General features: G+C 43.9%; 1 protein-coding gene across 1 annotated transcript in view; it reads left to right on the top strand.

Moving 5' to 3' along the window:
* The window catches only part of SLC6A5 (solute carrier family 6 member 5), a 109,561-nt gene that overhangs the window by 37,305 nt on the left and 56,919 nt on the right, over window positions 1–15,337 (top strand). The window contains exons 5-6 of the mRNA XM_089660229.1: window positions 2,361–2,495; window positions 13,138–13,241. Coding sequence (XP_089516355.1) covers window positions 2,361–2,495; window positions 13,138–13,241 — 239 coding nt within the window. The remainder of the gene's footprint in view (window positions 1–2,360; window positions 2,496–13,137; window positions 13,242–15,337) is intronic.

The following is a 15,337-nucleotide window of genomic DNA, read 5'->3' as shown; positions in this document are numbered from 1 at the left end:
CTCATATCTCACCCCCCCCCTTCCATTCTCCATTTCAGTATCTCCTGTCACATTATTTGACCCCTCCCCTCTCTCTCCCAGTCCTTTTATCCATGTTTGGTCCCCAACTTTTTTCTCCTTTCTATACACATAGGTTGGACTAGACCCGTGTCTTTCTCTAACTGTATCTTCTTTCCAGCATCCAGTTACTGTATGCCCTCTCTCTAGTTTCTTTCTTTCTTTCTTTCTTTCTTTCTTTCTTTCTTTCTTTCTTTCTTTCTTTCTTTCTTTCTTTCTTTCTCTCTCTCTCTCTCTCTCTTTCTTTCTCTCTCTCTCTCTCTCTCTCTCTCTCTCTCTCTCTCTCTCTCTTTCTTTCTTTCTTTCTTTCTTTCTTTCTTTCTTTCTCCATCCTACTCTCTTTCTTACCCCCTCTCTCTCCCCATTTCTCTCTGTTTTTCTCCCTCCTTCTCTCTCTCTTTACTTCTCTCTCCATCTCTTTCTCTCTTTCTCTGCTTATGCCTCTCTCTCTCTCTCTCTTTCTCCCTCTATCTTCTATTTCCCTCCCTCCCTGCCCCCCTCTCCCCCCCTCTCTCTCTCTCTCTCCCCTTCTCTCTCCTTCTCTTTCCCTCTCCTCTCTTTCTGTGTGTATTTCCTCTACTTTTCATCTCTCTATTTCTCTCCTCTCCTCCTTCTTTCCCCCCTCTCTCTCTCCACCCCCCCCCACCCTTGCTCCTTTTCTCTCTTTCTCTCCCTACTTCTCTCTCTCTCCCTCCCTCCCCCTCTCTTTCACCTTCTCTGTCTCTCTCTCTCTACCCTTTCCTTTCTGCTCCCTCTCTCTCCTCTTTCTTTCTTTCCTCCTCTTTGTCACTTTCCCGCCTACCCTTCCCTTCTTTACTAGAATGCACTCATGACACAGGATTCTCAGAGTACGATGGGTTTCCTAAAGTTAGACCAGAGCAGACGCTGGTTGCCTTCATACTCTCTCTCTCTCTCACTGGCTTTTTTTCTCTCTTCCTCCTTCCCACTTTCTTCCTCATATACCCCCCCCCCCCAACACACACACTCCCCCACTCTCCTCTTCTCTATTCCCTTTCCTCTCTGTTCTCTCTCCTTCTTTTCTCCTTCTCTTTCTTTCACTCCCTCTCCTTTCCCGTTTACTCACTCTCTAACCCCGCTTCTCTTTTCTCCTCCATATTGTTTTTCTCTCCCCCTTCTCTCTCCTTTGTCTTTCTTCCCTCCTCTCTGTCACTTTTCACCTACCCTTCCCTTCTTTACTAGAATGCACTCATGACACAGGATTCTTAGAGCACTATGGGTTTCCTAAAGTGAGACCAGAGCAGACACTGTTTGCCTTCATACTCTCTCTCTTGCCCTGGCTTTTTTTCTCTCTTCCCCCTTCCCACTTTCTTCCTCATATCCCCCCCCCCACACACACACACTCCCCCACTCTCCTCTTCTCTATTCCCTTTCCTCTCTTATTTTTCGTCCTCTCTGTTCTCTCGCCTTCTTCTCTCTCTCTCTCTCTTTCTCTCTCTCGCTCGCTCTCTCTCTCTCTCTCTTTTCCCCACTTTACTCACTCTGTAACCCCCCTTCTCTTTCCTCCTCCATATTCCGTTTTCCTCTCCTCCTTCTCTCTCCTTTGTATTTCTTCCTCCTCTCTGTCACTTTCCCCCCTACCCCTGCCTGGGCCCCTCATGCTGGCCTGGGCCCCACACCCGAGGACTGGTGGTACCCCCCTTATCCACAGCCCTGGTGGACGGTGAAGGATTCTTCTTCATTCTTGGTCTCCTTTTACACCGGCACCTGCAGGCTGATGCGGACTTCTGTATGGACTGACACCTAAATTTGTGTGTCTTTTGCACCTACGTATTCCACTGTTGTTGGGGGATTTGTTCCTAAATAAAATGTATCGATATAAGTGTTAGGAAACCAGCGCTGCATCAATTATTTTGTATCTATGACTGAGATTGTTAAGTAGTGTTTTGTAGGGTTATATTGTTTTGAGTGAAAGTCTCTTCACAGAGCGAGAGGAACAGTAAAGCACAATCACTGCTAATCAGTGGGCACACGATATGCCCACATAGAATAAACAACACGCCTCGATAGCCTGGCATGCAGAGTGCACTGTCTGTAGTGCGGTCACCAATAGGAATTTGTAAAGCCCCTTCCTGGCCGTTTGTATGACCACATGACCGGCAGAGCCGCGCCATACACTCGGAGGGATCGTGCACGTGTCATGGTCTCTCTAGGATCTGTGTAACCTCTCCAGGATCTGTCCAGTCTGTCCTCTGTGATGGTGGTGACCCAGTGCTGTTGTTTGCACCACACTCCCTACTCATACCATTTATAGGAAAATAATCCTGTTTTGCTTTATCGTCCAGGTTGTGTATTTTACAGCCACGTTCCCTTACGTGGTCCTCGTCATCCTCCTCATCCGAGGGGTGACCTTGCCTGGGGCCGGAGACGGAATCTGGTATTTCATCACCCCCAAATGGGAGAAGCTGGGGGATGCCATGGTAAGCATGGAGGCCACAGAGCGCAAAAGCTGGCTATAGGAAAAAATGAACACCTATTGAATTGTTTTTCAAATGAAAAAAAAATGTCGATTTTTAAGGCTTCTCTAGATGGGGCCTGACCAGTGTACCTGAGAATTGAGTGAACACTCATGGATACTTAGACTTTGTATATATTGTAGAAATTGAGGGATCACAGAAATAAGGCAATTTACAGCAATGGCACCACATGTGTTGGAGGTCATACACCTCTCCAAGCAGGAGAGGGCGCTGTTTACCCACAAGGCACTTTCTAGTAGTAATATTGCAGCGATAGCACTACATATGTTACAGGGCATACACCTCTTCAAGCAGGAGAGGGCGCTGTTTATCCAAAAGGCACTTGCCAATAGTAATATTACAGCACCACCATCACATCTGTTGGAGGTCCTACACCTCTTCAAGCAGGAGAGGGCGCTGTTTACCCACAAGGCACTTGCCAATATTAATATTACAGCAAAGGCATCACATGTGTTGGAGGTCCTACACCTCTCCAAGCAGGAGAGGGCGCTGTTTATCCAAAAGGCACTTTCCAATATTAATATTACAGCACCAGCATCACATCTGTTGGAGGTCCTACACCTTTTCAAGCAGGAGAGGGCGCTGTTTATCCACAAGGCACTTGCCAATAGTAATATTACAGCACTAGCATCACATCTGTTGGAGGTCCTACACCTCTTCAAGCAGGAGAGGGCGCTTTTTATCCAAAAGGTACTTTCCAATATTAATATTACAGCAACAGCATCACATGTCTTGGAGGTCCTACACCTCTTCAAGCAGGAACAGGGGCGGACTAACCATTTGGAAACTCAGGCACTGCCCGAGGGCCCGGGGTCAGTAGGGGGCCCCATGAGATGCCCCAAAACCTTTTTCATAGGCTTTTTTGAGTTTGGGCAAGGACAAAGGGGCCCCATGACTCCCTATTGCCCAGGGGCCCCATGAGTTGTCAGTCCACCCATGTGCAGGAAAGGGCGCTATTTATCCACAAGGTACTTTCCAATAGTAGTATTACAGCACCAGCATCACATCGGTTGGAGGTCCTGCACCTCTTCAGGCAGGAGAGGGCGCTGTTTATCCACAAGGCACTTTCCATTACTAATATTAGAGCAATAGCACTACATATGCTGGGAGGTGAATTGGCCCCTGTATGTGTATGTATAAATGTAAGTTAGGGACCTTAGATTGTTCATTCCTTAAGGGTTATGGACTGATGTGATTATACAATAAATACATACATGTAAAGCACTGTGTAAATTGAAGGTGCTATATAAGTACCTGTGGGAACTTCTTCAGGCAGAAGAGGGCGCTATTTATCCACAAAGCACTTTCCAATAGTAATATTACAGCAACAGCATCACATATGCTGGAGGTCATACACCTCTTCAGGCAGGAGAGGGCGCTGTTTATCTACAAGGCACTTTCCAGTAGTAATATTACTACGATGGCACTACATATGATGGAGGTCAGGGTAGGTGAATTGGCTCCTGTCTGAATTGGCCCTAGAATGTGTATGTATGAGTGGAACCTTACATTGTACACCCCTTGAGGGTTACAGACTGATGTGAATGTACAATAAATATATACATGTAAAGTGCTGCGTAAATTGACAGTGCTATATAAGTACCTGTAATAATACACTTCATGCAGGAGAGGGCGCTGTTTATCCACAAGGTACTTTTCAATGGTAATATTGCAGCAACAGCATCACATACATATGTTACATGTCCTACACCTCTTCAAGCAGGAGAGGGCGCTGTTTATGCAAAATGACCTTTCCAGTAGTAATATTACTACAATGGCACTACATATGCTGGAGGTCAGCGTAGATTAATCGGCTCCTGTCTAAAATGGCCCTAGTATGTATAAATGGGAGTTAGGGACCTTAGATTGTACTCCCCTTGATGGTTACGGACTGATGTGAATGTACAATATACATGTAAAGCGCTGTGTAAATTGACGGCGCTATATCAGTAAGTTTAATAATACACCTCTTCAGGCAGGAGAGGGCGCTGTTTATCCAAAAGGCATTTTCATTACTAATATTACTACGATGGCACTACATATGATGGAGGTCAGGGTAGGTGAATTATCTCCTGTCTAAATGGTCCCTAGTACGTGTATGTATGAATGTGAGTTAGGGACCTTAGATTGTACGTCCCTTGAGGGTTAGGGACCTTAGATTGTACGTCCCTTGAGGGTTAGGGACTGATGTGAAAGTATAAAACATATATACATGAAAAGCGCTGCGTAAATTGAGGACACTATATAAGTACCTGCAATAATACACTTCCTCAGACAGGAGAGGGCGCTGTTTATCCACAAGGCACATTCCGTTATTAATATTACAGCAATGGCACCACATACGCTGGAGGTCATCCACCTCTTCAGGCAGGAGAGGGCGCTGTTTATCTACAAGGCACTTTCTAGTAGTAATATTACTACAATGGCACTACATATGATGGAGGTCAGGGTAGGTGAATTGGCTCCTGTCTAAATTGGCCCTAATATGTATAAATGTAAGTTAGGGACCTTAGATTGTACGCCCCTTGAGGGTTAGGGACTGATGTGAATGTACAATATATATGCATAAATTGACAGTGCTGTAAAGGTACCTGAAATAATATACTTCAGGCAGGAGAGGGCGCTGTTTATCCACAAGGTACTTTTCAATAGTAATATTGCAGCAACAGCATCACATATGTTACATGTCCTACACCTCTTCAGGCAGGAGAGGGCGCTGTTTATGCAAAATGACCTTTCCAATAGTAATATTACAGAAATAGCACTACATATGCTGGAGGTCTTACACCTCTTCATGCAGGAGAGGGCGCTGTTTATCCACAAGGTACTTTTCAATAGTAATATTACAGCAACAGCATCATATATGTTGGAGGTCAGGGTAGGTTAATTGGCTCCTGTCTAAATTGGCCCTAATATGTGTATGTATGAATGTGAGTTAGGGACCTTAGATTGTACGCTCCTCGGGGGTGGGGACTGATGTGAATGTACAATAATATATAAATGTAAAGCGCTGCGTAAATTGATGGTGCTATACAAGTGCCTGTGGGCACTTCTTCAGGCAGGAGAGGGTGCTGTTTATCCAAAATTCACTTTCCAATAGTAATATCACAGTAATAGCATCACATATGTTGCATGTCTTGCACCTCTTCAAGCAGGAGAGGGCGCTGTTTATCTACAAGGCACTTTCCAGTAGTAACATTACTACAATGGCACTACATATGCTGGAGGTCAGGGTAGGTTAATTGGTTCCTGTCTAAATTGACCCTAGTATGTATGAATATAAGGTAGGGACTGTGGATTGTATGCACCTTGAGGGTCACGGACTGATATGAATGTATAATAAATATATACATGTAAAGCGCTGCGTAAATTGATGGCACTATATAAGTACCTGTAATAATACACTTCTTCAGGCAGTAGAGGGCGCTGTTTATCCACAAGGCACATTCCATTATTAACCCTCCCAGCCCTTTAAGAGTTTCAGAAGCCGGGAGGTGGGGTTTAGGGTCATGTGACCGCCGTGACGCGCCGTCACGGCGGTCACTTGATCGGGAAAGGTCCCGATCGAAAGAGGAGAACGGGACCTTTCCGTGAGTACCGGACATGTGTGCTGGGAGCGCGCAGGGCGCGCGTTCTCGGCACATGTCCTTTTTTAATAGAACGCAAATGTGCAGCTGCCTAGACGCTGGGAGGCCGCACATTTGCGTTTGGTCGGCAATATTACAGCAATAGCGCTACATATGCTGGAGGTCCTACACCTCTTTAAGCAGGAGAGGACACTGTTTATCCAAAAGGTACTTTCCAATAGTAACATTACAGTCACATACCATCCCCTTCCTAACACAAGTCCGCCCCCCAGTACAAATCCCCTCACCAAATCACCCCTTCTAGCACAACCTCTTAAATCTGAATCCTAGAGTCAGCATTGACGAAAGTCCCTCCAATCCTTGGAGCCCGTGGGCTTTGGTCAGGACCATCTTGGGGCCCCAGGACAAAGATCCAGAGGATGAACAGCAGAAAGAGCGCTAGACCAACACTAAATGAGTCCCAAAAAAAGTTAATACTTCAGCATTTGACTGAAATGAAATAGTCGACGTGTTTCGGGGGCTTAAAATGATTTCCCCTTCATCAGGGCTTGGGCTGTCTAACCAGTCCTGGGGACTCTCCTGTCCAACAATCCAGCCTGGGGATTGCACCTCGAGGAGTCCTCTTCTCAGGTATGCATAGCCAAGATGTTGGGTAGAGTAGGGAAGGGTTAGAACCCCTGACAATTTATTTTTTGCTGTCTGTATCGGGAACATTTCCATTCGCTGTCTGTCCCAGAGGTGCAACAGGAAGTGAGAGGAAATCTCCCAAAGCAAGGGGAATTCCACTGCCCTTGGAACCCGTGTCCCATGGGAAGCTTTCCCCTAACCTCTTGTTCTGTGGATAGCTCTCAAAAATGTTTGGATTTCTCCTCCGTGTGTCTTTATAGATGGTAACCAATACTGATAGAGAGAGTGAATCTCCCCAATGGGGACTCTGACAGCAAGAAATACTTGACAGAGGGTCTAACCCCGCCCCCCCCACCCCCCCCAAATAAAAAAAAAAAGAGCTATAGTTTTGCTGAAAAAAGACAAAAGTCCATCCAGTTCAATCATAGAAAAAAAATAAAAAAAAGTTATAATCCTACACCCACAGTCAGGGGCGTCCCTAGGGTTGGTGTCACCCGGTAACACTAGGTGACACCCCCCCCCAACGATCCCCGCAGAATGGATCTGCGGATTGAGCATAGTGGATCGGAGTCTGATCCATTATGCTCCCCAATCCGCAGATCCGATCCATCCTGCAGGGATCATCGGCTTGCTTTACAACTTACCTTTTCGTGGAGCGGGACCGGTGTCACCCCATGTGGTCGGTGTCACCCGGTGCGGCGCGCACCCCCCGCACCTGCCTAGGGACGCCCCTGCCCACAGTTGAAGAAGGCAAAAAAGCCCAGCAAAGCATGATCCAATTTGCTCCTGCAGGGGAAAAAAATTCCCTCCTGATGGAACCACATGCAATATCCAGAAACGCGTTAGCTGTTTTTTTTTTTTTAATAAAGTAATAACATTTCTTTGGATTCATTTATGGCTGGACTTGTACTCTTTTTCACCGTTTGTTCTCAGGATTTGGTTGTCTAGTTAATATTCTGGCCAATAAAATGGATGAACACCAAAACGCTGAAAAAAATGCGGTTTTCGGCTTATTTTTTACAACCTAGGGCGGCAAAATACTTGACGAGATTGAACGAGTCTAAACGCGTTTGAAAAAAAAAATGCGGGTTTAAGTCCATTATTAACAACGGGTAATTACCTAGGGTGGTCTTCATGCAAATACAGCCCGCCTAGGAACGCCCACTTTCCCAGACGAATGTCTGCCCATCAAGGCATATTTGCATAACTCCTCCCAGGAGCCAGCCCACTGCTTGCATCAGGACTGAGGGCTCTTTGAAGGAGTACTGAGGCAGGGTGCTGTGGTGTTTTGCGGAAGCTATGTACAGCTGGCCCCTCCCACCAGCCATGATCTGCCTGCATTGCATAGGGAAACACAGCGACCCAATGATGACATCACTGGGTCTCTGTGCAATACAATTATGTCATCACTGGGTCTCTGTGCTTCTCTGTGCAACACAACGATGTCATCACTGGGTCTCTGTGCTTCTCTGTGCAATACAATGATGTCATCACTGGGTCTCTGTGCAATACAATGATGTCATCACTGGGTCTCTGTGCTTCTCTGTGCAATACAATGATGTCATCACTGGGTCTCTGTGCTTCTCTGTGCAGTACAATGATGTCATCACTGGGTCTCTGTGCAATACATTGATGTCATCACTGGGTCTCTGTGCAATACAATGATGTCATCACTGGGTCTCTGTGATTCTCTGTGCAGTACAATGATGTCATCACTGGGTCTCTGTGCAATACAATGATGTCATCACTGGGTCTCTGTGATTCTCTGTGCAGTACAATGATGTCATCACTGGGTCTCTGTGCAATACAATGATGTCATCACTGGTTATGAAATAAGGAATGTAAGGAGAATAGAAAGGTTTTATTTAAAAATGTCATCAGCATGTTAATGAGGGGGAGGGGAGGAACCAAGGGGAGCAAAAAAAAAAAATAGATTAAACTTCGATTTTGACATTTTAATAAAATACAGCTCCAAAGGTAATAATGAAAGTCATGAGGATGCGAAGCGCAGTAATACACAGGATTGCATTTTCCAGCTAAACAGCCATTTTTTCTCTCAGCTCGGATCCCGATTGGTTTGGAGTAAAATATAACAAGCGAGCGTAAAGACATTCACATTATGAAAAGTGTCAGAATTTCTCCTCCCATTATTCCCGGCTGAGCAATTCCATTCCGCTCATGTAATCTACTTTTAAATTGCCTAATCGATCGGCGCAGTCACATGGGCTTCCCAACGCGTCAGTGATGGAGGGACCGACGCGGCTTCACCGATCCCCAGACGGAAAACACATTCTGAGTGTATTTATAACCCACAGAAAATGCAGGATGTACATTAGAGGCGATCAGCTGCTGATCGCTGAGGTTTTTGTTTATGCAGCGTCATACGTTCATAGATTTACTAACCCGCGCCATTTATTCTGTTCTGGTCACTGCCAAAGAGCTTCAGTATATAGAAATATTTATTTGTTTTACTTTTATATATACAATATATACAGTATATATATATATATATATACACTCACAGTATATAGTGAATATCTATAAATACACACATACATTTTTTATTATATATATATATATATATATATATATATATATATATATATAAAATATTTATATATATTATATATAATATGTGTGTGTGTATATTTATAGATTTTTACAGTATATCTACTGTATATATTGTATATGTAAAAGTAAAACATATATATATATATCTATATATATGTACAGTCATGGCCGAAATTGTTGGCACCCTTGATATTTTTCCTGAAAATCAAGTATTTCACACAAAAAAGGTATTGCATTAACACATGTTTTGCTATACACATGTTTATTCCCTTTGTATGTATTGGAACAAATATAAAACAGAGGCAGAAAAGCAAATATGACATAATGTCACACAAAACCCCAAAAATGGGCTGGACAAAAGTATTGGCACCCTTAACTTAATATTTGGTTGCACACCCTTTGGAAAACATAACTGAAATCAGTCGCTTCCTATAACCATCAATAAGCTTCTGACACCTCTCACCCGGAATTTTGGACCACTCTTCCTTTGCAAACAGCTCCAGGTCTCTCTTATTGGAAGGACACCTTTTCCCAACAGCAATTTTAAGATCTCTCCACAGGTGTTCAATGGGATTTAGATCTGGGCTCATTGCTGGCCACTTCAGAACTCTCCAGCGCTTCTTTGCCATCCATTTCTGAGTGCTTTTTGACGTATGTTTGGGGTCATTGTCCTGCTGGAAGACCCAGGATCTTGGACGCAAACCCAGGTTTCTGACACTGGGCCCTACAGTGCGACCCAAAATCCTTTGGTAATCCTCAGATTTCATGATGCCTTGCACACAGTCAAGGCACCCAGTGCCAGAGGCAGCAAAACAACCCCAAAACATCATTGAACCTCCACCATATTTTACCGTAGGTACTGTGTTTTGTTCTTTGTAGGCCTCATTCCGTTTTCGGTAAACAGTAGAATGATGTGCTTTACCGAAAAGCTCTATATTGGTCTCATCTGTCCACAAGACGTTTTCCCAGAAGGCTTTTGGCTTACTCAAGTACATTTTGGCAAACTGTAGTCTTGCTTTTTTATGTCTCTGTGTCAGCAGTGGGGTCCTCCTGGGTCTCCTGCCATAGCGTTTCATTTCATTTAAATGTCGACGGATAGTTCGCGCTGACACTGATGCTCCCTGAGCCTGCAGGACAGCTTGAATGTCTTTGGAACATGTTTGGGGCTGCTTATCCACCATCCGGACTATTCTGCGTTGCAATCTTTCATCAATTTTCCTCATCCGTCCACGACCAGGGAGATTAGCTACAGTGCCATGGGTTGCAAACTTCTTGATAATGTTGCGCACTGTGGACAAAGGCAAATCTAGTTCTCTGGAGATGGACTTGTAACCTTGAGATTGTTGATATTTTGCCACAATTTTGGTTCTCAGGTCCTCAGACAGTTCTCGTCTCCTCTTTCTGTTGTCCATGCTTAGTGTGGCACAGACAGACACACAATGCAAAGGTTAAGTGAACGTCTCTCCTTTTTATCTGCTTTCAGGTGTGATTTCTATATTGCCCACACCTGTTACTTGCCCCAGGTGAGTTTACAGGAGCATCACATGCTTGTAACATTCTTATTTATCCGCAGTTGTGAAAGGGTGCCAATACTTTTGTCCAGCCCATTTTTGGAGGTTTGTGTGACATTATGTCGAATTTGCTTTCTTTCCTCCCTTTTTTTGTTTTGTCCCAATACACACAAAGGGAATAAACATGTGTATAGCAAAACATGTGTTAATGCAATACGTTTCGTGAGAAATACATGATTTCCTGGAGAAATATCAAGGGTGCCAACAATTTCGGCCATGACTGTATATCTATATATATGTATATATATATATATATGTTTTTATATGTATATATATATATATATGTAAATATATACATATAAAATAAATAAATTTGTTTGTTTAATTTTATTTTTTCCTTTTTTTTTTTAGATTAGGTTAGATTCAGCACATGTAAAAAGAAAAAAAAAATATAGCACAGTGGCTAAATGGTTAGCACTTTCGCCTGGCAGTACTGGGGTCGTTGGTACGGATCCCAGCCATGGCACCACCTGCCTGGAGTTTGCATGTTCTCCCTGTGCCTGTGTGGGTTTCCTCCAGGTAATCCGGTTTCCTCCCACACTGCAAAGACATGCTGGTAGGTTAATTGGATCCTGTCTAATTTGGCCCTAATATGTATGAATGTAAGTTAGGGACCTTAGATTGTACGCCCCTTGAGGGTTAGGGACTGATGTGAATGTAAAATATATATGTAAAGCGCAGCGTAAATTGACGGCGCTATATAAGTACCTGAAATAAATATATATATTAGAATAAAAATATATTATATACAGTATGTATAAATTAAAACATAGATAGTATTATATTATTATATATTAACATAGATAGTATTATATGATAAGTATTTTTTGTTTAATTTTATTATATATAACACAATAAAATATATATTATTATATATAATAACATAAAAAAAAGAAAAAATATATAATTATATTATATATAGTTTTGTTTCATTTTATTATACATAATATACAATTTATATAATACATACTATATATAATACAAAATAAATAAATAAATATATATATATATATATATATATAATATTATTATACTATTATACTATATATATTATAATAAATATTGCAAGATTTCTCTAATAGCAGAACGGTTTGCACCTGTTAATCTGTCACTTTTTTTTTTTTTTAAGCCGGGAAAAGTTTATCAAAACTAGTCACTTCACTGCATAGGAAGTGCAGATCCACACAATGACAAACTCTTTCTGTCTATTTGAACACATGCAATACTTTAGAGACATAAAATAAACCATAAGTAATTTAATATTATTTACATACCAAAGAATATTAATTTTTATCTAATAATTTATTATTAATAAACCAGAATTAAAGTAAAAAAAAAAAATACGACTGTATAAATATTCTGACACTGTGCCCCACAGTACTTCTTTTCTGCCACTAGATGTCCTCAGTCTTCTGGGTTGAATAACAGGCATTCAACAGTTGAGTAGGAAAGGGGTGGGGCTGATTAGGCAATGGGTGGGGCTAAGCAGTAAGGGAAAAGGCTGAGCATGATTGGGTTGGGGTTTAGCAAGGCAGGGGTGGGTCTGAACAAGAGGGGTGGGTGAGGTTTAGCAGAAAGAGGGTGTGACTTAGCAGAAAAGGGGTGGGGCTGAATAGGAAGGAGGTGAGGCTGAGCAGGATAGGGATGGGGTTTAGCAAGGCAGGGGTGGGTCTGAACAAGAGGGGTGGGTGAGGTTTAGCAGGAAGAGGGTGTGGTTTAGCAGAAAAGGGGTGGGGCTGAATAGGAAGGAGGTGAGGCTGAGCAGGATGGGGATGGGGTTTAGCAAGGCAGGGGTGGGTCTGAACAAGAGGGGTGGGTGAGGTTTAGCAGGAAGAGGGTGTAGCTTAACAGAAAATGGGTGGAGCTGAATAGGAAGGAGGTGAGGCTGAGCATGAGGATGGGGTTGAGAAGGAAAGTAGAAAGGAGTGAGGCTGAGCAGTAAGGGGGGTAGAGTTGAGCAGGAAAGAGGTGTGGCTGATCAGAAAAAGGGGTGGGGCTCTGGGGTGCAGCGCTGGGATGAAATGATGAATTGCTGTGCAATATTTCACTTTTCTGTAAAGCTGGTCAGAGGACCGCAGGAGGAGATTGGGCGAGAGTCACCTCTATAGAAGTCACAGGAGATATGACGGCCTCTTGCAGACCAATCACACGATTGTTGATTTTTGATTCCCCCAAAAAGAATTTGTTTATTTTTTAAAGAAATGAACAGAATGTATGAACATTTTCCAGGTATGGAAGGACGCGGCTACGCAGATCTTCTTCTCTCTGTCGGCGGCCTGGGGTGGACTCATCACTCTCTCCTCCTACAACAAGTTCCACAATAATCTCTACAGGTGGGTCCCGTCAGAACCGGTTATCTGGTGGAGCATTAGAGGCCTACAGAATGTTCTTTGTGTGAGCTCGAGGGAACGGGTCTCCAAACTTTCTAACGTAAGGGCCACAGACAATGCCCCATCTTTACTATCAGTGTGGGGAATTGTGCCCCGTCATTGCATCATTGGGAGGAATTGTACCCCATCATTGGTGTCATTGGGAGGAATTGTACCCCATCATTGGGAGAAATTGTACCCCATTATTGGCGTCATTGGGAGGAATAGTGTCCCATCATTGGCGTCATTGGGAGGAATTGTGCCCTGTCATTGGGAGGAATAGCGCCCCATCATTGGTGTCATTGCGAGGAATTGTGCCCCATCATTGGCGTCATTGGGAGGAATTGTGACCCATCATTGGTGTCATTGGGAGGGAATGTGCCCCATCATTGGTGTCATTGGGAGGAATTGTGCCCCATCATTGGTGTCATTGGGAGGAATTGTGCCCCATCTTTGGTGTCAGTGGGAGGAATTGTGCCCCATCATACTGTAGGTGTCAGTGGGAGGAATTGTGCCCCTTCATTGGTGTCATTAAGAGGAATTGTGCACCATCATTGGCATAATTGGGAGTAATTGTGCCCCATTGCTGGTGTCATTGGGAGGAACTATGCCCCGTTGTTGGTGGCACGGTTGGAAGACAGGGACAAAGCATTGTCACCCTATAACAGGAAGTGCCTGGCAATGTTGGAAGACAGGGACAAAGCGTTGTCACCCTATAACAGGAAGTGCCTGGCATGGGTGGAAGAAAGGACAAAGTGTTGTCATTCTATAACAGGAAATGCCTGGAATGGTTAGAAGACAGGGACAAAGCGTTGTCACCCTATAACAGGAAGTGCCTGGCATGGTTAGAAGACAAGGACAAAGCGTTGTCACCATATAACAGGAAGTGCCTGGCATGGGTGGAAGACAGGGACAAAGTGTTGTCACCATATAACAGGAAGTGCCTGGCATGGGTGGAAGACAGGGACAAAGTGTTGTCACCATATAACAGGAAGTGCCAGGCATGGGTGGAAGACAGGGACAAAGCGCTGTCACCCTATAACAGGAAATGCCTGGAATGGTTAGAAGACGGGGACAAAGCGTTGTCACCCTATAACAGGAAGTGCCTGGCATGGTTAGAAGACAGGGACAAAGCGTTGTCACCTTATAACAGGAAGTGTCTGTAATGGTTAGAAGACAGGGACAAAGCGTTGTCACCTTATAACAGGAAGTGCCTGGCATGGGTGGAAGACAGGGACAAAGCGTTGTCACCCTATAACAGGAAGTGTCTGGGCGAGGACCTTTTGGCCGGAAAAACTGTTTTTACGTTAAAGAAAACATCAGATTTAAAACCTATTAAAAGACATTTGAAAGGATAACAACCTTCCTATGAGAGGTTAGTGATTGTGTGTACATAGGAGGTGGGGGAGGGGCCATTCCATCTTTTTTTTCTCCATTCCAGAACATTCTGCATTGTGAATCCCATGCATTCTGTGGGGGTTATCCTAAAGCTTCAAAATATGGTGAAGCAGCGACTCCTAGTGGCCAAATCACATTACAACACGCCAAGTCGGCTGGTTTGGTGTCATGAAGAACTTGTAGTATTCTATATCCATCTTATGAGAGATTTAATGTTCGCTTCAGTCAAAGACGAGTCGTTGGGGAATACATTGTAACATGACAACATGGGGGGGGGGGGATACATTGTAACATGACAACATGGCGGGACATTTCAGGGGGGAGGGGAATACATTGTAACATGACAACATGGCGGGACATTTCAGGGGGGAGGGGAATGCATTGTAACATGACAACATGGCGGGACATTTCAGGGGGGAGGGGAATACATTGTAACATGACAACATGGTGGGCATTTCAGGGGGGAGGGGAATACATTGTAACATGACAACATGGGGGACATTTCAGGGGGGGGAATACATTGTAACATGACAACATGGGAGACATTTCAGGGGGGGGGGAATACATTGTAACATGACAACATCGGGTACATTTCGGGGGGAATACATTGTAACATGACAACATGGGGGGCATTTCAGGGGGTGGAGGGGGAATACATTGTC

Source organism: Staurois parvus, unplaced genomic scaffold (assembly GCF_062004578.1).
Source record: "Staurois parvus isolate SC_StPar_1 unplaced genomic scaffold, SC_StPar_1.0 ptg001217l, whole genome shotgun sequence".
NCBI lineage: Eukaryota > Metazoa > Chordata > Amphibia > Anura > Ranidae > Staurois > Staurois parvus.
This window is presented reverse-complemented; position numbering and strand designations above follow the sequence as displayed.